Source organism: Salmo salar, chromosome 04, assembly GCF_965601325.2.
Source record: "Salmo salar chromosome 04, fSalSal1, whole genome shotgun sequence".
In the NCBI taxonomy this organism is placed as follows: domain Eukaryota; kingdom Metazoa; phylum Chordata; class Actinopteri; order Salmoniformes; family Salmonidae; genus Salmo; species Salmo salar.
The window spans coordinates 42,254,287-42,278,758 of NC_138294.1; the positions used below are offsets into that span (position 1 = coordinate 42,254,287).

A 24,472-nucleotide genomic window follows, 5' to 3' on the forward strand; every position below is an offset into this window, starting at 1 on the left:
TTGAGTGTGTGTGTGTGGGTGTATGTGTGTATCCCACAACTGTTGCGAAGGAGTAAAATATGTTATATACAATAGAGGATGATCCACAACCAAATATAATACAAATCGAGGTGAGGGCGATGGAAATGCATTTGGCAATTGATTTACTTAAATTCGGTAAATGGCACAGTGTGCTCTTTTTGAAGGATGGATCCCAGTCTGTTCAGGGCTATGGGATACGGGGGATCAGGGGTGGTCTGCCGGGCATTGGGATGACAACCCAACTAGGGATGAGGAAGGCTTTTTGAATAGTAGGGACCAATTGGAGGTTTACTTAGTAGCAATGCAAATATCATGGAACAGCTATATAGACACTCGGTCGGATCATCACATAATTGGCATATATATTACTCTTACAGAATTTCCACGTGGGCGAGGATATTGGAAATTTAATCAAAGCCTACTAGATGATAAATTGTTTAGAACTAGAACAGAAGAATTTATAACTGACTTTTTCAGACATAACATAAGGTACAGCAGATCCCCTTATTGTATAGGACACTTTTAAGTGTGCCTTTAGAGGCCATGCAATTCAGTACTCATCTATAAAACAAAAGCAATTTAGATCAAAAGAGTCCATATTAACAAAGGAAATTGAAGGACTAACAGTACAGTTAGATAGCAATAAAAATGGTAACATAGAGGCACAGAATAAGTTAGAGGAAAAACAACAAGAAATGGAGGAACTTATTCAAGAAAGATCCAGTGTAATATATTATAAAAATAAAGCGAACTGGATGGAATATGGGGAAAAATGCACCAAATTCTTTTTCAATCTTCAATATAGAAATGCTACCAAAACAAAATATTAAAACTTGTTACAAATAATGGAGTCACGCATGATTCACAAAATGATATTTTGAAAGAGGAAGTAAAGTACTTTAAGAATATGTTTTCGTTTCAGGTTCCTCCATCTCCACTATCTGAAACTAATTGAATGGATTGTCAGATATTATTCATCCTAATCAGACAGGTTTTTTACATGGACGATACATTGGAGATAATATAAGACAAGTACTGGAAACAATAAAATACTATGAAATATCGGGGACATCAGGCCTGGTTTTCATAGCTGATTTTGAAAAGGCTTTTGATAAAGTACGACTGGAGTTTATATATAAATGCCTAGAATATTTCAATTTTGGGGAATCTCTTATAAAATGGGTTAAAGTTATGTATAGTAACCCTAGGTGTAAAATAGTAAATAATGGCTACATCTCAGAAAGTTTTAAACTATCTAGAGGAGTAAAACAAGGTTGTCCACTATCGGCATATTTATTTATTATTGCCATTGAAATGTTAGCTGTTAAGATTAGATCAAACAATATTAAGGGATTAGAAATCCGTGGCTTAAAAACCAAGGTGTCATTATACGCCGATGATTCATGTTTTCCTTTAAAACCACAATTAGAGTCTCTCCACGGTCTCATAGAGGATCTAGATACTTTTGCTATCCTCGCTGGATTAAAACCAAATTATGATAAGTGTACTATATTACGTATTGGATCACAAAAAAATGCAAATTTTACATTACCATGTAGTTTACCAATTAAAGTATCTGACGGAGATGTGGACATACTCGGTATACAAATCCCAAAACAAAGAAATGATCTCAATACAATACATTTTTATAGAAAGTTAGCAAAAATAGATAAGATCTTGCTACCATGGAAAGGAAAATACCTGTCTATTTGTGGAAAAATCACCCTCATTAACTCTTTAATCATATAACAGTTCACCTATTTGCTTATGGCTTTGCCTACACCTAGTGACCTGCTTTTTAAATATGAACAAAAAATATTGAATTTTATTTGGAACGGCAAGCCAGATAAAATTAAAAGGGCCTATTTATATAACAAATATGAATTCGGAGGGCAGAAATGATTAAATATTAAAGCATTAGACCTCTCACTAAAGGCATCAGTCATACCAAAGTTATATTTAAATCCAAACTGGTTTTCTAGTAAATTGGTACAAATGTCTCATCCTATGTTCAAGAAGGGCTGTTTTCCCTTTAGTCAGATTACACCTGCCCACTTCCAGTTGTTTGAAAAGGAAATAATCTCCAAAATACCTTTATTTTTTAAACAAGCCTTAGAAAGTTGGTTGCAATTTCAGAAAAGACAGAACAAATATTGTGGTTAAATTCAAATATACTAATTGATAAAAATAACATTTTTTCGAAGAAATGTTTAAAAAAGGTATAATTTTAGTGAATTATATTATAAATAGGACTGGTGGAGTGATGTCACACATGCAGCTAACACAGACATATGGAAATGTCTGCTCTACCCAAAATTACAACCAATTAATTGCAGCATTACCACAAAAATGGAAGAGGCAAGTAGAAGGGGAAAAAAGTAAGGAACTTGTATCTCGGCCCTGTATTAAAGAACATAAATGGTTAAAGAAAAGTGTGATAAATAAAAACATATACCAATTTCATTTAAGGACCAAAAAACTGATAGCTGTGATATATAAATAGCAAAATAGTTGGGAAGAGATTTGCGATGTGCCCATTCCATGGCACATGGTTTATGAATTGATACGCAAAACAACGCCGGATTCAAAACTTAGAATTTTTCAATTTAAATTACTATACAAAATTCTTGCAACTAATAGAATGTTATATATATGGGGGATACAATCTTCCCAGCTCTGCAGATTCTGCTGTGAGGAGGCAGTCATTAGATCATTTATTTTGGGTACTGTCCATATGTAGCTCGTTTTTGGTCACAGGTCCAGGAATGGCTGAAGAATTGCAACATTTGCCTAGAAATAACGCTGCAGATAGCAATACTGGGTGATTTGAAAAGCCATAGTCAATCAATCAATAATATAATAATTATTTTAGCAAAAATGTTTATTTTTAATTTACAATCTGTAGAAGCTATGAGAATAGAAAGGTTCAATTGTTTTGTACGCAAAATTTTTGACCCAAGTTAAACAATTTAAACAACTTCTGACCCACTGGGAATGTGATGAAAGAAATAAAAGCTGAAATAAATCATTCTCTCTACTATTATTCTGACATTTCACAGCCTTAAAATAAATTGGTGATCCTAACTGACCTAAGATAGGGAATTGTTATTAGGATTAAATGTCAGGAATTGCCAAAAACTGAGTTAAAATGTATTTGGCTAAGGTGTATGTAAATTTCCTACTTCAACTCTATTTCACCTCTCAGCTTCACTATCAAATCTAAAAATGTCAAACAGAAAACCAAAGACAATGAACAACAATGACAAATGGTTTGATGAAGAATGCAAAACCTAAGAAAGAAACTGAGAAACCTGTCCAACCAAAAACATAGAGACACAGAAAACCTACGCCTTCACTATGGTGAGTCACTAAAACAATACGGAAATACACCACGGAAAAAGAAGGACCAGCACGTCAGAAATCAGCTCAATGTAATTGAAAAATCCATAGACTCTAACCACCTCTGGGAAAATTGAAAAACACTAAACAAACAACAACACGAAGAATTATCTATCCAAAATGGAGATGTGTGGGTAAACCCCTTCTCCAATCTTTTTGGCTCTATAACGAAGAACAAACAGCAAAAACATATACATGATGAAATACAAATCTTAGAAAAAACGATTAAAGACAACCAGAACCCACTGGATTATCTAATTACCTTGAATGAACTACAGGACAAAATAAACCCTCCAACCCAAAAAAGGTCTGTGGTGTTGACGGTATCCTCAATGAAATGATAAAATATACAGACAACAAATTCCAATTGGCAATACTTAAACTCTTTAACATCATCCTTAGCTCTGGCATCTTCCTCAATATTTGGAACCAAGGACTGATCACCCCAATCCACAAAAGTGGAGACAAATTTGACCCCAATAACTACTGTGGGATATGCATCAACAGTAACCATGGGAAAATCCTCTGCATTATCATTAACAGCAGACTCGTACATTTCCTCAGTGAAAAAAATGTACTAAGCAAATGTCAAATTGGCTTTTTACCAAATTATTGTACGACAGACCAGATTTGCTATACATATTAATGGAAAGTGGTGTTGAGGGAAAAGCATATGACATTATAAAATCCATGTACACAAATAAGTCTGTGGTTACAATTGGCAAAAAAACACACATTTCTTTCCACAGGGCCGTGGGGTGAGACAGCGATGCAGCTTAAGCCCCACCCTCTTCAACATATATATCAACGAATTGGCAAGGGCACTAGAACAGTCTGCAACACCCGGCCTCACCCTACAAGAATCTGAAGTCAAATGTCTACTCTTTGCTGAAGATCTGGTGCTTCTGCCACCAAACAAGGAGGGACTACTGCAGCACCTAGATCTTCTGCACAGATTCTGCCAGACCTGTGACCTGACAGTAAATCTCAGTAAGACCGAAATAATGTTGTTCCAAAAAAGGTCCAGTCACCAGGACCACAAATACAAGTTTCATCTAGACACCGCCATAGAGTACACAAAAAATTATACATGCCTTGGCCTAAACATCAGCGCCACAGGTAACTTCCACAAAGCTGTGAACGATCTGAGAGACAAGGCAAGAAAGGCCTTCTATGCCATCAAAAGGAACATAAAATTCAACATACCAATTAGGATCTGGCTAAAAATATTTTAATCAGTTGTAGAACCCATTGCCCTTTTATGGTTGTGAGGTCTGGGGTCCGCTCACCAACCAAGAATTCACAAAATGGGACCAACACCAAATTGAGACTCTGCATGCAGAATTCTGCAAAAATATCCTCCGTATACAATGTAAAACACCAAATAATGCATGCAGAGCAGAATTTGGCCGATACCCGCTAATTATCAAAATCCAGAAAAGAGCTGTTAAATTCTACAACCACCTAAAAGGAAGCGATTCCCAAACCTTCCATAAAAAAGTAGTCACCTACAGAGAGATGAACTTGGAGAAGAGTCTCCTAAGGAAGCTGGTCCTGGGGCTCTGTTCACAAACACAAACAGACCCCACAGAGCCCCAGGACAGCAACACAATTAGACCTAACCAAAAAATAGTTACTTGACAAATTGGAAAGAATTAACAAAAAAACACAGCAAACTAGAATGCTATTTGACCCTAAACAGAGAGTACACAGTGGCAGAATACCTCACCACTGTGACTGACCCAAACTTAAGGAAAGCTTTGACTATGTACAGACTCAGTGAGCATAGCCTTGCTATTGAGAAAGGCCGCTGTAGACAGACATGGCTCTCAAGAGAAGACAGGCTATGTGCACACTGCCCACAAAATTAAGTGGAAACCGAGCTACACTTCCTAACCTCCTGCCAAATGTATGTCCATATTAGAGGCACGTATTTCCCTCAGATTACACAGATTCACAAAGAATTCGAAAACAAACCCGATTTTAATAAACTCCCATATCTACTGGGTGAAATACCACAATGTGCCATCACAGCAGCAAGATTTGTGACCTGTTGCCACAAGAAAAGGGCAACAAGTGAAGAACAAACACCATTGTAAATACAACCCATATTTATGTTTATTTATTTTCCCTTTTGTACTTTAACCATTTGCACATCGTTACAACACTATATTTAATGTATACATAATATGACACTTGAAATGTCTCTATTCTTTTAGAACTTCTGTGAGCGTAATGTTTACTGTTCATCTTTTACAGTTTAAAAAAAAAAAAACATTTTTAGCAGACGCTCTTATCCAGAGCGACTTACAGTAGTGAATGCATACATTTTTTTTTTGTACTGGCCCCCCTGTGGGAATCGAACCCACAACCCTGGCGTTGCACACACCATGCTGGCGTTGCAAACACCATGCTCTACCAACTGAGCCACAAGGAAGATGTTGTTTATTTCTCTTTTGTTTATTATCTATTTCACATGCTTTGGCAATGTTAACATATGTTTCTCATGCCAGTAAAGCCCCTTGAATTGAATTGTATTGAGAAGGGGGAACCATGTAGCCCGCTTCAATCAAGCAGGCTTCAGTCCCCCACTTGGCTTCAGTCATCCCCAAGATTGAAGCAGGAGACAAATCCAGCTATGGCCTCCTTGTCAGGCATCTTACAATGGGCAGACAGGGGTCCTGGGATGGACAGGTTGCACAGCTTCCCCACATAAGGCTCTGGATCAAGTTGAAAAGGAGATCCAGGAGCCTGTCTACGTAGCCTGTAATGTTTTTGAAAAGGGAAATGTTTATTAAATGGGTAATGAATTTAATTTCCTTTTATTTACTTATGATGCTATCAATTTGTTGATGTAGCCATCTACTCATTCTACAATGTGTTTTCAGGTGTTTTTGAAGTACTCAATTTGAAATATGCTATATTTGGTTGTGCACTTTTTTGAGAAACTTTTAAATGTTTTTATTTGGAAATGTTTGTGTGCCTGAAATGCCATACCCCCTCCCCCTCGGTCTGTCTTCACAGCATATCCACCCTACATTGTCTTTGGGGAAGCTGATTTTGTAACATTGCATTCATGATGTGGGGGTTGCCTGAGAAGATGAGCAGAGAGTAGATGTTGAATCTTCTAAAATGTCTATCATTACTGCTAGATGATAGTGGAAAGACAAAAGGAGATGGAAAGTGAAATAACAATAATACCAGCCCCAATGACACAAGCTACATCAACTGTAAGACAACAACCCACACACTGTAATGGCAAGCAGATGAGTACTCCTCATCTGGTTAAGACAAGCCGGATATGTTCAGTAAATCCAGAATTTATTAAACTATCTTTCTGGAATACCCCTCTAGTCTGTAGAGTTTCTGTGTTTTTGATTTGACAGTTACCTCAGGTTTTTCCTGGCGGTGTTACATTCCCTGTTAACCCATTTGTGACCCACCATCTCATTTCAGTCTTTTGTTCCAAAATGTACAATTTTGTTTTTTACATTGGATAAAAGTACAGACAGAGCTTCAAAATGGCATATCATACACTGTAGTTGCAGGAAACATGGGGAAGTAATACTGCTTTAAAAGGTGATACATCTATAATCCCATTTAGGAGAAAAGGCCTTCAAACATTTTGCAGCGATTTTCACACTTGCTCTACATTAATACTTGTGTTGGGTTCTGAGAATATGAAAATATACTTAGTCCTGTCACTGATGGAGTGCTAAGGTTGAGGGTCTAAAACAGAAGTTAGGGGTTATAGGAGGAAGGCATATAGTGTGTGTAACTAAGCTTGGAATGTGTTGAGTGCAGGGAAGCGATTAGATGTGGCAGGCATTGATAAGGGGAGACGGGTGGAGATCTTGGAAACTAACAATGTCACAGAGGGAGAAAGGGTAATGTAGAGAAGAATTAAACTTGGTTAAGCTTCTCTAGTGTCCGTGAGTTATTTACTCAAAATTAGAACCTAACACTTGGGAAACATATATTTAGAAGAGGAATACTTTTACCAAATGACCTAAATGGATTCTCTGAACGTTATCTCACTAAGTTCCCCCATTAGGCAAATCACTAACAGTATTAAATTGCCTATTGCTGTATAATAAAGATAACCTTTAACATTGAACAGCTACGATGCTGCTCTTCGTTTCCGGCCATTTAGCATCGTTTAAACCCTCTAAAGCATTAGACCCACCCATCTCTTAAAGTATTCATATTGAAATGTGAATGTGGCCATGTGCTGAAGCAGTGAAGTCGTTCTTAAATAAATATTTCAACATTAAAATACTTTATTAACTTCAAGAGCTAAAGGTAGTAGCCTACAGTACAATTAGGAAAAAGACTATCTAGACATAGGCCTATATCATAAGATCCTTTCAGTGATATGATATGAACAAAGGAATCTAGCCTGAGAGCATATTTCTGTCCTGCCCTTTGGAGCAGGACATGTAATATCCATGGCCTTCTCATTGCAAAAGTCCTGATCTTCTCAAAAATATATGTTTGCCGGGTTGTGTCCAGTCCTGGGAATGCTTTCACATCTCTGGCAGGAAGAATGTCAACACTGCAGGTTCCATCTGAGTGAAAGCTCCTTGGCCACAACAACACCAGGCTCCAGACAATTGAAGCTGTAAAGGAGGAAAGCAGACAAAAATAGACAAGACATTAAACTTTTGCATACCAGCAATAACATTTATTGACCCCCAAGTTCAAGAAATAAGTACAAAGACAAAATACCTGAAGCATTGCTTGTTCCCCCTCGATCATCTCCTTGTACTAGTGGCAGAGAGCAGGTTTATGCTGAAAGACAAGTTCCAGAAAAATATGTTAAAACATGAATTCAATAATATCCTATTCATAGATTGCATGTTTTGTCACAATATTGTTTTGAATGTTTGTTTTGAACTGATCTCCAACTGAGCATTCTACTCAATACGTCATCAATGAGCACTGTTGAAGATTTAATCAAAAGTGCATTACAGTGGCTTGGAAATACAATGACATTCAAAAGGAGGTAAATCATTAGTAAGAACCTTTTGTCATCATTTTGATGGGAGGCCACCAGATTTTAGCTAGCTAATGTTAGCATTGCTAACTATTTTTGACGAATGACAACATTGCCATCTTTCTAAAGTCAATTTGATGATAATGCTGGCAAAGTTGTTTCCTACTAAATATTTGACTACTTTAGCAATGTCATCGTATCTCCAGGCACTATAGTGTAATTCAGACAAAACAGTAGTTAGCCTCCGTCCAGAATGACTTATCACCACTTCAGGGCACCACTATGGTGCCGCCGATAGAGGGGGGCGTGAGAACATTCATAACAATGGCATGACTCGACCAAGTGACAGAGGTGCAAGCTATGAATAGGTTGTTATTGCCCGTTGACTGTACTAAAATACCCTGTACACATTCAACCTGCTTCCAGCCCAACAATGGTAATGCAAAAACTACAAGATTGAAGATAACTAGCTAGATTTAGAAAACATTTAGCATCATAATTACCAGCTGGCTACATGTAAATGATATGCAAAAACATGCAAAAAAACTACCTCAAAATCTATAACCCAATATCTAGCTATCACTTCATTGTCCCAATCATATTTTTCAAATTTTATTTAACTAGGCAAGTCAGTTAAGAACAAATTCTTATTTACAATGAAGGCCTACACCAGCCGAACCCAGACAACATTGTGCCAGTTGTGCGCCACCCTATGGGACTCGCCTGGATTCGAACCAGAGTGTCTGTAGTGACGCCTCAAGCACTGAGATGCAGTGCCTTAGACCGCTGCGCCACTTGGGAGCTCCACTTAACATGGAGTTTGATTAGCTTGCTAATGGATACAGTAGCTATTTCCATGGCATGGATTAGCACATCAGCAATCAACATTAAGAGCAGTATGCAACTGTCTAGCTAGCTAGCTAGCTAGCTACAGTGCATTCAGAAAGTATTCAGACCAAGACTTTTCCCAAATTTTGTTATGTTACAGCCTTATTCTAATATTGATAAAATTGTTTTTTCCCTCATCAATCTACACACAATACCCCATAATGACCAATCAAAAACAGGTTTCTAGAAATTGCTGAAAATGTATAAATAAAGATAATACGTAAATACCACATTTACATAACTATTCAGAGACTTTACTCAGTACTTTGTTGAAGCACCTTTGTCTTCTTGGGTATGACACTACAAGCTTGGCACACCTGTATTTAGGGAGTTTCTCCCATTCTTCTCTGCAGGTCCTCTCAAGCTCTGTCAGGTGGGATGGGGAGTGTCGTTGCCATGAAGGACATTCAGAGAGTTCTCCCAAAGCCACTCCTGCGTTTTCCCTGGCTGTGTGCTTAGAGTCGTTGTCCTGTTGGAAGTTTAACCTTTGCCCCAGTCTGAGGTCCTGAGCGCTCTGGAGCAGGTTTTCATCAAGGTTCTCTCTGTACTTTGCTCTGTTCATCTTTCCTTCGAACATCCCCCACAGCATGATGCTGACACCAAAATGCTTCACCGTAGGGATGGTGCCAGGTTTCCTCCAGACGTTACGTTTGGCATTCAGGCTAAAGAGATCAATCTTGGTTTCATCAGACCAGAGAATCTTGTTTCTCATGGTCTGAGAGTCCTTTAGGTGCTTTCTGGCAAACTCCAAGCGGGCTGCCATGTGCTTTTTACTAAGTAGTGGCCTCCGTTTGGCCACTCTACCATAAAGGCCTGATTGGTGGAGTGCTGCAGATTGTTGTCCTCTTCAAGGTTCTCCCATCTCCACAGAGGAACTCTGGAGCTCTGTCAGAGTGACCATCGGGTTCTTGGTCACCACCCTGACCAAGGCCCTTCTCCCCAGATTGTTCAGTTTGGCTGGGCGGCCAGCTCTAGGAAGAGTCTTGGTGGTTCCAAACTTCTTCCATTTAAGAATGATGGAGGCCACTGTGTTCTTGGGGACCTTCAATGCTGCAGAAGTGTTTTTGTACCCTTCCCCAGATCTGTGTCTCGGAGCTCTACAGACAGTTTCTTCGACCTCATGGCTTGGTTTTTGCTCTGACATTCACTGTCAACTGTGGGACATTATATAGACGTGTGTATCTTACCAAATCATGTCCAATCAAATACATTTACTACAGGTGAACTCCAATCAAATTGTAGAAACATCTCAGGGATGATCAATGGAAACAGTGTCATACTTATGTAAATTATATATTTTATTTTTTATTTTTAAATGAGCAAAGAAAATCCCAAAACCTGTTTTCACTTTGTCATTATGGGGTATTATGTGTAGATTGACGAGGAAAAAAATGAATGTAATCCATTTTAAAACAAGGCTGTAACATAACAAAATGTAGAAAAAGGGAAGGGGTTTGAATACTTTCCGAATGCACTGTATATAGCTAACAATAGCCAGCAATGAAAACCACTTTTTGATATAGTTGTGACAAAACGTATATACACATGTAGCTATCTCGGCGTTTTAACTATAGACTCTTACCTGTGTATGGATTACGATGATTCACAGCTGAATGAAACACTCCCAAAATAATCCTTCCCACTCGGCTTCAACCAGTCCAGACTGCTTTTGCCACAGATGACAGAGCTGTGTCGATACCAGCCGCTGTATTCAGGACGACACTGCTATTGAAAGCTGTAGCTACACTTATTTATATTTACAGATTAAATACAAGTTTGTAATTACGGCACATAAAAGTTCACATGTTCAAAAAGGCATTTCTTCAAACAAATGCATTTTAGATGATTTAAAAAATGTTTTTACATTCAAATGCCTTTCCTGTGAAGTAGTGACGCTGTGTGCATGTTTTCCCCACATTAGTCTTTTTAAGACATAATTGTGTTGCAAGTTTGTCAAATATTTCGTTTTATTCATATGTTGCCAAATGAATGTCTTCTTTACTATAACTCAATTTGATGTACTGAAAGCGGTTCAGCAAGTTATCAATTACATCATCGTTGTTTAATGTGGTCTCAAATGCTCTGTCACTGGTCTTTTTCCATTTGTAAATGGGAGGGAGACTGAATAGATATGGTTTCTGATTTGGGATTTTGGTTGACTCCATAGATCTTTAAGGTTAAATGTGATCTGGAAGTGATCCGACAGGGCAAGTTGTGGCATGACTGTAAATGCATTATTATGTTGAGGTGGAATATATGTTATGGAGTAGTCCACCACACTGTCTTCCTAGCACAGAGCTGTATGTGAATCGGCCCAATGAGTCACCCCTTGTCCTACCATTAACAATATACAGTACATACTGAGACCTTTGCAGAGCTGAAATATCTCTCGCCTACTTTTGTTAACCACACTATCATAACTTTTTCTGTGAATGGGGATTTGTTTAATTGTAGAAAGATGCCTTTCCAAATAGATAGGTGTTTCCTTCTGATTCTATGTAGTCCACCTCACCTCAGTCCTGGCGTTGAGATCACCACATAGAAGCACCGAGCCCAGAGACTGAAAATGTAGTATCTCTAACTGGATATCTTGAAATCCTTCTATGTGGTAGGGGAAATCTCTCTCTCTCTCTATTTTATTCCCCTCCACTCTCTCCTACTTCAGACTGTCTGGCTGTTCCCTGAGGTTTCATTTTAGATTTCTGCCCCTCTTTCACTCTATCTCTACCATCTATCTCTCTCCCCTCCCTCTCTCAGCTCTCGCCCTCTCTGTCCCCCCTCCCCCTCACCTCCCTCGTACTCGGGGCAGTTCCCTGTCTCATTGAGGCTCTCCTCTTCGTTGATGATAATGTTCTCGATATCCTTCATTGTCAGGTGGTCTTGGAACGCATGGAACAGAATCTGCTTCAGCTCGTCAAGAGACATCTGCTGCATGTCAAACTGCAGGGGACACACACACGCACGCACGCACACACACACACACACACACACACACAAACACACACTTACTGTAAGACTTGAAGATATATGAACACAAAATGACAGTACTATGCAGATACATTCCAAGGTCATATTATAGAACATTTAACTCTTGTGTGTGTGTGTGTGTGTGTGTGCGTGAGTGAAGTCTCATTCCAATCAATAGAGAGTCTGAGTCTCAGACGTTTTCATTTTTTCATTCATTTCACTTTTGGGCGCTTTAAACTCCCCTCCTGTCCTTGCCTCCCTGTCCCCAATTCACAATCGCATGCCTATTTACCTTGTGAAACACAATCTATTCACTCAGTTTGACACAGCAAATACAGCGAGAGAGAGAGAAAAAGGTGATAGTGAGAGAGAAAAAGAAAGAGAGGGAGTGAGAGAGAGAGAGAGGAAGAGAGACTAAGGACAGAGAGAGAGAGATAACTCTTTTGTTCCCCTGCCAGTGTGGTCAGAATGACCTGAAGTAGAAGAGAGAAGAAAATATGCCTGTGGAGTGACGGATGGCCTAGAGGTATACCTGTACTGCAGTGGCAGACGCTGCCGTTTAAGATGAGGGAGGACGATTATTTTTTTGATGACCATGGCCTTATTTCTATTACAGTATATTGGATGACTGTCATTCATATTCCATTCACCCAGCTCAATGTAACATCGATAAGTTTAGGCTACTACATGATACTCCCTGCTACAACCTAGCCTATGAATGAAAGTTTACAACTTAGGTGCACAGGTTGAAAGCATTTTTTGTAATCAAGTTGAGAGACAGTTACACATTCAATACCGCATTGCACACTCTTGCCTGCATCTAGCTGATATAGGGTTTAATCATTAGTTCAACAGTTGCAAACAAGAGTTCCTATTGGACAAATTCAGGTATGTTTATCAACATAGCATAGCATCTATCATAGCATCAACTAACATAGCATCCCTCTCTGTTTGAGCTGGGTGTTTGAGTAGGCCAAACTAGTGAGCTGATCCCAATCCAAGATGGCGTAGCAGTCAGACGTCTTTGTCTTTGTCCTGTCGTGTCCCTTGTATATATCTTTTTATATTTTTTCTTCACATATCTTTTAAAAATATTTCCCTAAACCTCAACCTCTAAATACTCTCCTGCAACCCGCCTCACCCAATGTGGCGTGGATCTGTTTTTTTTTTTCTAAAGTATTTCTATTTACTTCGGATCTGGAATCCCTCAACTGAAGCTGGCCAGCTAACTACCTACCAGCTATCAGTCAGCAAACCACTGCTAGCGGTCATCAGCTAACCTTTAGCTCAGAAAGCTCTCGCCAGTTCGTACAACATGACTCCAACCAGAGCATAACGGACCTATTTTTTTCTCTCCATATCCCCGGATTCTTACCGCAAACTCTGAACGTTTTCATCTGGATCTTCGCAACTAGCTAACCGCAATCCCGGGTGACTACTCCTGGCTAGCGTTTCCATCCCGGAGCAAGCACCAATTAGCCTGAAGCTAGCCCGGCTAGGGCTCCTGGACAACCACCGAAGCCCACTCCTGGGCTACAATATCCGGACCCCTTCTACTGCCGGTACGGGGCACGGAACCCCGCCGATCCTCTACGACTGGAATACTGACATAATCTGCCATTCCAACAGGCCCCTCAGGCGCGATGTCCGCTGAAGGTCCATTCTGCTAACCGCGGCCTGCTAGCTACCTAGAGCTACCTGGAACCCTACTAATCCACGACTGGTCTATCGACGTCACCGCAAGAAGAGGCAAAAACAGACTTACCTCCATCGCGACGTCCCCCAAAGGCCCATCTGCTAACTTGCTAGCCCCGGTCTGCTAACTGCTAGCTTGCGAGCCCCGGTCTGCTAACTGCTAGCTTGCTAGCCCCGGTCTGCTAACTGCTAGCTTGCTTGCCCCGGTCTGCTAACTGCTAGCTTGCTTGCCCCGGTCTGCTAACTGCTAGCTTGCTTGCCCCGGTCTGCTAACTGCTTGATTGCTAACCCGGTCTGCTAACTGCTAGCTTGCTAGCCCTGGTCTGCTAACTGCTAGCTTGTTAGCCCCGGCCTACTAACTGCTAGCTTGTTAGCACCGGCCTGCTAACTGTCTGAATCGCCATGACCCCAGCCAGCCCAACCACTCACTGGACCCATATGTTCACTTGGCTACGCATGCCTTTCTCTAATATCAATATGCCTCGTCCATTACTGTCCTGGTTAGTGATTACTGTCTTATTTCACTGTAGAGCCTCTAGCCCTGCTCAATATTCCTTAACTAACCATGTTGTTCCACCTCCTACACATGCGATGATATCACCTGGTTTAAACGTCTCTAGAGACTATATTTCTCTCATCATTACTCAATGCCTAGGTTTACCTCCAATGTACTCACATCCTACCTTACCTTTGTCTGTACACTATGCCTTGAATCTATGATATCATACCCAGAAACCTGCTCCTTTTACTCTCTGTTCCGAACGTGCTAGACGGTCAGTTCGTATAGCCTTTAGCTGTATCCTTATCCCACTTCTCCTCTGTTCCTCTGGTGATGTAGAGGTTAATCCAGGTCCTGCAGTGCCTAGCTCCACTCCCACTCCCCAGGTGCTCTCATTTGTTGACTTCTGTAACCGTAAAAGCCTTGGTTTCATGAATGTTAACATTAGAAGCCTATTCCCTAAGTTTGTTTTACTCACTGCTTTAGCACACTCTGCCAACCCGTATGTCTTAGCCGTGTCTGAATCCTGGCTTAGGAAAACCACCAAAAACCCTGAAATCTCCATCCCTAACTATAACATTTTCCACCAAAATAAAACTGCCAAAGGGGGCGGAGTTGCAATCTACTGCAAAGATAGCCTGCAGAGTTCTGTAGTACTATCCAAGTCTGTACCCAAACAATTCGAGCTTCTACTTCTAAAAATTCACCTTTCCAGAAACAAGTCTCTCACTTTTGCCGCTTGCTATAGACCACCCTCTGCCCCCAGCTGTGCCCTCGACACCATATGTGAATTGATTGCCCCCTGAGCTCGTACGACTAGGTGACCTAAACTGGGACATGCTTAACACCCCGGCCCTCCTACAATCTAAGCTTGATGCCCTTAATCTCACACAATTATCAATGAACCTACCAGGTACAACCCCAAATCCGTAAACACAGGCAAACCCATAGATATCATCCTAACTAACTCACCCTCCAAATACACCTCTGCTGTTTTCAATCAAGATCTCAGCGATCACTGCCTCATTGCCAGCATCCATAATGGGTCTGCGACCAAACGACCACCCCTCATCACTGTCAAACGCTCCCTAAAACACTTCTGCGAGCAGGCCTTTCTAATCGGCCTGGCCGGGGTATCCTGGAATGACATTGACCTCATCCCGTCAGTAGACGATGCCTGTTATTCTTTAAAAGTGCCTTCCTCACCATCTTAAATAAGCATGCCCCATTCAAAAAATGTAGAACTAGGAATAGGTATAGTCCTTGGTTCACTCAAGACCTGTCTGCCCTTGACCAGCACAAAAACATCCTGTGGCGTTCTGCATTAGCATCGAAAAGTCCCCGTGATATGCAACTTTTCAGGGAAGTTAGGAAGAAATATACACAGGCAGTTAGGAAAGCCAAGGCTAGCTTTTTCAAACAAAAATTTGCATCCTGTAGTACAAACTCAAAAAATTTCTGGGACACTGTAAAGTCCATGGAGAATAAAAGCACCTCCTACCAGCTGCCCACTGCACTGAGGCTAGGAAACACTGTTACCACCGATAAATCCACTATAATTGAGAATTTCAATAAGAATTTCTCTACGGCTGGCCATGCTTTCCACCTGGCTACCCCTATCCGGGTCAACTGCCCTGCACCCTCCACAGCAACCCGCCAAAGCCCCCACCATTTCTCCTTCACCCAAATCCAGATAGCTGATGTTCTGAAAGAGCTGCAAAATCTGGACCCCTACAAATCAGCTGGGCTAGACAATCTGGACCCTCTCTTTCTAAAATGATCTGCCGAAATTGTTGCAACCCCTATTACTAGCCTGTTCAACCTCTCTTTCGTATCGTCTGAGATTCCCAAAGATTGGAAAGCTGCTGCGGTCATCCCCCTCTTCAAAGGGGGTGACATTCTAGACCCAAACTGCTACAAACCTACATCTATCTTACCCTGTCTTTCTAAGGTCTACGAAAGCCAAGTTAACAAACAGATTACCGACCATTTCGAATCCCACCGTACCTTTTCCGCTATGCAATCTGGTTTCAGAGCTGTTCATGGGTGCACCTCAGCCACGCTCAAGGTCCTAAACAACATCATAACTGCCATCGATAAGAGACATTACTGTGCAGCCGTATTCATTGACCTGGCCAAGGCTTTCGACTCTGTCAATCACCACATTCTTATTGGCAGACTCGACAGCCTTGGTTTCTCAAATGATTGCCCGGTTTACCAACTACTTCTCTGATAGATATCTACTTCTAAAAATAGAGTTCAGTGTGGGAAATCGGAGGGCCTGTTGTCCGGACCTCTGGCAGTCTCTATGAGGGTGCCACAGGGTTCAATTCCCGGGCCGACTCTCTTCTCTGTATACATCAATGATGTCACTCTTGCTGCTGGTGAGTCTCTGATCCACCTCTACGTAGACGACACAATTCTGTATACTTCTGGTCCCTCTTTGGACACTGTGTTAACTAACCTCCAGACGAGCTTCAATACCATACAACTCTCCTTCCGTGGCCTCCAACTGCTCTTAAATGCAAGTAACACTAAATGCATGCTATTCAATCGATCACTGCCCGCACCTGCCCGCCCGTCCAGCATCACTACTCTGGACGGCTCTGACTTAGAATACGTGGACAACTACAAATACCTAGGTGTCTGGCTAGACTGTAAACTCTCTTTCCAGACTCACATTAAGCATCTCCTATCCAAAATTAAATCTAGAATCGGCTTCCTATATCGCAACAAAGGATCCTTCACTCATGCTGCCAAACATACCCTCGTAAAACTGACCATCCTACCGATCCTCGACTTCGGCAATGTCATCAATAAAATAGCCTCCAACACTCTACTAAACAAATTGGATGCAGTCTATCACAGTGCCATCCGTTTTGTCACCAAAGCCCCATACACTACCCACCACTGCGACCTGTACACTCTCGTTGGTTGGCCCTCGCTTTATACTCGTCGCCAAACCCACTGGCTCCAGGTTATCTACAAGTCTCTGCTAGGTAAAGCCCCGCCTTATCTCAGCTAACTGGTCACCATAGCAGCACCCACTCGTAGCACGCGCTCCAGCAGGTATATCTCACTGGTCACCCCCAAAGCCAATTCCTCGTTTGGTCGCCTTTCCTTCCAGTTCTCTGCTGCCAATGACTGGAACAAACTGCAAAAATCACTGAACCTGGAGACTCATATCTCCCTCACTAGCTTTAAGCACCAGCTGTCAGAGCAGCTCACAGATCACTGCACCTGTACATAGCCCATCTGTAAACAGCCCATCTATCTACCTCATCCCCATACTGTATTTATTTATTTATCTTGCTTCTTTGCACCCCAGTATCTCTACTTGCACATTCATCTTCTGCACATCTACCATTCCAGTGTTTAATTGCTACATTGTAATTACTTCGCCACCATGGCCTATTTATTGCCTTAACTCTCTTATCTTACCTAATTTGTACTCACTGTATATAGACTCTTTTTCCCTTTTTTTTCTACTGTATTATTGACTGTATGTTTTGTTTATTCCATTTGTAACTCTGTGTTGTTGTACGTGTCGAATTGCTATGCTTTATCTTGGCTAGGTCGCAGTAGCAAATGAGAACTTGTTCTCAACTAGCCTACCTGTTTAAATAAAGGTGAAATAAAATAAATAAATAGAATTCGATACTAAGTGAAAGTGAAAGAGAAAAAAATATATACTACGAAATATAGCTAGGGAAATATAGCCCTCTCTCACACGCTCTCTTGCTTCTCCTTAATTGTCTTTCTTTCTCTTTGAATCAACTACTCACCACATTTTATGCACTGCAGTGCTAGCTAGCTGTAGCTTATGCTTTCGGTACTAGATTCATTCTCTGATCCTTTGATTTGGTGGGCAACACGTCAGTTCATGCTGCAAGAGCTCTGATAGGTTGGAGGACATCTTCTGGAAGTTGTCATAATTCTATGGAGTCTATGGAAGGGGGTGAGAACCATGATCCTCCTAGGTTTTGTATTGAAGTCAATGTACCTAGAAGAGGGCAGAAGCTAGCTGTCCTCCGGCTACACCATGGTGCTACCCTACAGAGCGCTGCTGAGGCTACTGTAGACTTTCATTGCAAAATAGTGTGTTTAAATCAATTATTTGGTGACAAGTATTTAGTATAGTTTTATCTAAAAATGATACCTTTAATGTTCATTAACTTTAATGCTCCCATTCTGAAGTCGGCCTCTCTCTCCTTCTAGGTGTCTCTCTATCTAGGTGGGTTTTCCTTGTCACTGTTGCCCTAGGTTTGCTTTTTGGAGCGGCTTAAGTCCAGGTCAGTTTTCAGTTGTTGCAATGTAAAATGTGACTGATTGATTGATCAATTAATTAATGGGTTGTGTCTATTCTATTCTGCTGACCGATTAAAAATAAACTATGTGATAAAGAAAAATAAATAGATAAATAGTTACTAATGGAATTGTGTGACATTGTTGTGGGCCATTAGACAGTACAATAGGAAAATAAGGGCCAGTAATACTGTAATAACACTCTAATCACACTATTCAATATCCTGTCCGTCTCTCTGCTATCATCACTGTAATCACAACACACACAGGCTTGCAGCCCAAATGGCATACTATTCCTTATATAATGCAGAGCTCTGGTCAAAAGTAGTGCAGTAGTGAATAGGGTGCCATTTGGGACGCAGACACAATCCATTAGATATCTCCTCCACTTACAATATCACAGCCCTGCCAGTGGTATAATAGCAGAATGGAGACGCCATTGCAGAGCGTTCTGCAATAATGCAGCAAGACTGTTTGATGTTATCACGCTCACTCACTCACACACACACACACACACACACACACACACACACACACACACACACACACACACACACACACACACACACACACACACACACACACACACACACACACACACACACACACACACACACACACACACACGTTTGTGATTCTAAAAGCTTGTCTCATTAGGTCTGATTTACAATTTTAGTGTGTTGTTTCAAATCATATTTTAGTTGTCACAAGCGCCAAATACAACTGGTGTAGACCTTAACGTGAAATGCTTTCTTACAAGCCCTTAACCAACAATGCAGAGATTTTAAAAAGTAAGTAAGAAAAATGTGTTTAATAAAATAAAGAACAAATAGTAAAACAATAAAATAACAATAATGATGGTATATACAATTGGTACCGGTACCGAGTCAATGTGCAGGGGTATGGGTTAGTCAAGGTAACTGAGGTAATATGTAGGTAGGGGTAAAGTGACTATGCATAGATGATAAACAGAGAGTAGCAGCAGCGTATGTGAAGAGTGTGAAGGAATGTGAATGTATGTGTGTGTGTGTGTGTTTTTGTGTGTGCATGCGTGCGTGCGTGCTTGTCAACAGAGCTAGATGACAGACTGAGGGTGTATAGACACATCAATCATAGTCAGATAGGCGTTTGACTGGCTGTCGTTCTCAACTACTCCTGCCTGCATTCTCACAAGTGATAACTCGGGCTGCTGATGTCATGCAAAGGCTGTCGTTTTGTGTTTATACTTTTTCATAACGACAACACTAAGTTTGACGTTGGACGACAAAGAAAGTTAATGATGTCGCTACAACAATTGTCTACAGACATGTCGATAGATGGACTGTAACCAGCTTTAGTCTGTCAGCTGGCTTCTAAAAGACAGAACAAAGAGAGGGAGATGGAGCATTTAGACACAGACAGTGTTGTGAAGAAGGCGCAACAGCACCTCTTCAACCTCAGGAGCCTGAAGAAATTTGGCTTGGCACCTAAAAACCTCACGCACTTTTACAGATGCACAATTGAGAGTATCCTGTCGGGCAGTATCACCGCCTGGTACGGCAACTGCACCGCCCGCAACCGCAGTGCTCTCCAGAGGGTGGCGCTGTCTACCTGCCCTCCAGAACACCTACAGCACCCGATGTCACAGGAAGGTCAAAAAGATAATCAAGGACAACAACCACCCGAGCCACTACCTGTTCACCCCGCTAACATCCAGAAGGCAAGGTCAGTACAGGTGCATCAAAGCTGGGACCGAGAGACTGAGAATCAGCTTCTATCTCAAGGCCATCAAACTGTTAAATAGCCATCACTAGACGGCTTCCACCTGATTATGTAACCCTGCACCTTAGAGGCTGCTGCCCCATATACATAGACTTGAAACCACTGGTCACTTTAATAATGGAACACTAGGCACTTTAATAATGTTAACATATTTTTGCTTTACTCATCTCAAATGTATATACACTGCTCAAAAAAATAAAGGGAACACTTAAACAACACAATGTAACTCCAAGTCAATCACACTTCTGTGAAATCAAACTGTCCACTTAGGAAGCAACACTGATTCACAATAAATGTCACATGCTGTTGTGCAAATGGAATAGACAACAGGTGGAAATTATAGGCAATTAGCAAGACACCCCCAATAAAGGAGTGGTTCTGCAGGTGGTGACCACAGACAACTTCTCAGTTCCTATGCTTCCTGGCTGATGTTTTGGTAACTTTTGAATGGCGGTGCTTTCACTCTAGTGGTAGCATGAGACGGAGTCTACAACCCACACAAGTGGCTCAGGTAGTGCAGCTCATCCAGGATGGCACATCAATGCGAGCTGTGGCAAGAAGGTTTGCTGTGTCTGTCAGCGTAGTGTCCAGAGCATGGAGGCGCTACCAGGAGACAGGCCAGTACATCAGGAGACGTGGAGGAGGCCGTAGGAGGGCAACAACCCAGCAGCAGGACCGCTACTTCCGCCTTTGTGCAAGGAGGAGCAGGAGGAGCACTGCCAGAGCCCTGCAAAATGACCTCCAGCAGGCCACAAATGTGCATGTGTCTGCTCAAACGGTCAGAAACAGACTCCATGAGGGTGGTATGAGGGCCCGACGTCCACAGGTGGGGGTTGTGCTTACAGCCCAACACCATGCAGGACGTTTGGCATTTGCCAGAGAACACCAAGATTGGCAGACGCTGTGGAGACTGGAGACGCTGTGGAGAACGTTCTGCTGCCTGCAACATCCTCCAGCATGACCGGTTTGGCGGTGGGTCAGTCATGGTGTGGGGTGGCATTTCTTTGGGGGGCCGCACAGCCCTCCATGTGCTCGCCAGAGGTAGCCTGACTGCCATTAGGTACCGAGATGAGATCCTCAGACCCCTTGTGAGACCATATGCTGGTGCGGTTGGCCCTGGGTTCCTCCTAATGCAAGACAATGCTAGACCTCATGTGGCTGGAGTGTGTCAGCAGTTCCTGCAAGAGGATGGTATTGATGCTATGGACTGGCCCACCCGTTCCCCAGACCTGAATCCAATTGAGCACATCTGGGACATCATGTCTCGCTCCATCCACCAACGCCACGTTGCACCACAGACTGTCCAGGAGTTGGCGGATGCTTTAGTCCAGGTCTGGGAGGAGATCCCTCAGGAGACCATCCGCCACCTCATCAGGAGCATGCCCAGGCGTTGTAGGGAGGTCATACAGGCACGTGGAGGCCACACATACTGAGCCTCATTTTGACTTGTTTTAAGGACATTACATCAAAGTTGGATCAGCCTGTAGTGTGGTTTTCCACTTTAATTTTGAGTGTGACTCCAAATCCAGACCTCCATGGGTTGATAAATTGGATTTCCATTGATTATTTTTGTGTGATTTTGTTGTCAGCACATTCAACTATGTAAAGAAAAAAGTATTTAATAAGATTATTTCATTCATTCAGATCTAGGATGTGTTATTTCAGTGTTCCCTTTATTTTTTTGAGCAGTGTATATATTGCTTGATTATTAGATTTGATTATCCAACGTCAAGTCCTAAGTGATGGAGCTCAGATACACCTCCCTACCCTGAACCACACACACACACTGGTCCCCCGTTGTGACCATTTCTCAAAGCATCTCAGTGCAGTCAGACCATTTGATTATTTTGTGTCACCAGGGCCACAATAATTTGCCCCCTCTCTGATTGTCCGAGTGTGACCCCCTCCCCATCGGTTACTGCAGCTAGTGTTGCCAGAACTGTCACTACCTGGGTGGGGGCACCCACCGGAATTCCCACCAGCTAGGTCCAAGGTCATCAAGGTTTTCATTAGCAGATTTGATAAATTCCTTGTACATTATGCTCACCCAATCCGGGGGCTTTGGCTTTGTTGGACCAACCCTGCCAGGCAGGCTCAAACTCTTGAGGGGGCAGTGCTGTATTAGTGGGTCTCTGAATGCGTTTATCTTTCTTGGCTGCTTATTATATAGGCTACTTGCAGTAAGCCTATTAAACAGATAAGGACTTCTAAGTGTGTGGGTCGCTCAGGTGGGTGTCTAGGGTATAGGGTTGGGGACTGTTCCATCATGATAGGACAATAAATAAATAAACGTATTTTAAAATATATCATATATCTGCACAGAATTGAAAGCTCTCTCTGTCACAACTACTGCTCGCAGGCACACACAGGCTCTGTCATTTGCAACTATTTTCCTTTTTCACTCACTTAACTGCACACTTTTCCAAACACAAAATCACACACCCCACCTTCCATCACAATACAGCTGCACATACCCACATTCTGTGCCTTCTATGTACTCTGTTTGCTGTGTTTTTATCCCTACCATGTTGATGCTGATTCCTACCTAATTTCAGACTTTGAGTACTTTCGTGTTCCAGTTCCTTATATTTAAAGATGTATTATTTCAATAATTATCCTTTCTTCTAACGCTGTCTTATCTATTTATTAATACTATAAATAGAAAGTTGAATACAAAATATTTTACAACATTCCCTATTTTGAGTGGTATAGTGTATTTGTAGTTTATTTCTTTATCAATTGTTGTATTTTATTGTTTTACAATTTTTTTCTATTACAATACAGTCTTTGTGTCTCGGAACAGTTGGTTATCAATGTACAGTTTATCGACTACGAGAGCTACACGAAGAGTGGGTACAGAACTTTAAGCCGGTCTACAATTTTCTTCAGGAACTGATCATTCATTCCTATTTTCCTGCCAGCGAGTCTCTTGTCAAACATTATTTTATTATTTTACATGTTAGAGTTTGATTTTGTAGACAGTATCGCCTGGGATCTGTAGCGCTTAAAGAAGGAATTATTTCACCCCACTTTCAGGATCTTCTCCCTCATTTTCTTTAACACTAGTAAGTACCAGATTTTCTCGCATAGATCTAGTCTGTATTCCAAGTAAGGCTTATCTCAGAAACATATTCTCCTTTTTAAGTTCTTTAGCGTCCGTTTCAATAGTATTGACTGTACCTTTTAGCTTGTTTGTTTCTTTCTCCATTGTCGCAGCTTTTCATCACACATTTAGAGGCTCGCCTTCATCGTCTTAATTTCTTTACTAACAAGTTCTAGTATGCCCAATTGATCATTTATTGATTTTAGAAGGTCGGTCTACACTATTATTGTACCTGATTGCGAAAAGCATAAATAATCGGTGTAACGCTCATTCCTTCGACGTAAACGCGAATCCGACCATCACCCTCGAGAGAGAAAACCACGACTCGTCAGTGAAGAGCACTTTTTGCCAGTCATGTCTGGTCCAGCGACGGTGGATTTGTTCCCATAGGCGACGTTGTTGCCGGTGATGTCTGATGAGGACCTGCTTTACAACAGGTCTACAAGACCTCAGTCCAGCCTCTCTCAGCCTATTGCGGACAGTCTGAACAGTGATGGAGGGATTGTGCTTTCCTGGTGTAACTCTGGCAGTTGTTGTTGGCATCCTGTACCTGTCCAGCAAGTGTGATGTTCGGATGTACTGATCCTGTGCAGGTGTTATTAGATGTGGTCTGCCACTGCGAGGACGATCAGCTGTCCGTCCTGTCTAATAATGCACTAACTCAGCAGCTAACACAGGCAGCTGTTTCATGGAAACTAGCCAATCCATTGTGCTTTAATTATGTCAATACTAGCTAGCTACAGTGGTTAGCTAGCTTGGAGGAAGTATTTAGGGTTACATGCATTGCGTCTGAGCATTTAGCTAGCTACCGTCCCCTAGCCTACATTGCATAAAAGTG

General features: G+C 41.6%; 1 protein-coding gene across 1 annotated transcript in view; it reads right to left on the reverse strand.

Annotated features, from left to right (window-relative positions):
• Positions 1-5,945: 5,945 nt before the first annotated feature.
• Positions 5,946-24,472, reverse strand: part of LOC106602910 (calcium-binding protein 8) — a 39,333-nt gene continuing 20,806 nt past the window's right edge. The window contains exons 5-7 of the mRNA XM_082973800.1: positions 10,887-12,244; positions 8,149-8,211; positions 5,946-8,039 (exon numbers count right to left, since the gene is read on the reverse strand). Of these exons, the coding sequence (XP_082829926.1) occupies positions 12,029-12,244 (216 nt within the window). The 3' untranslated portion in view covers positions 5,946-8,039; positions 8,149-8,211; positions 10,887-12,028. The remainder of the gene's footprint in view (positions 8,040-8,148; positions 8,212-10,886; positions 12,245-24,472) is intronic.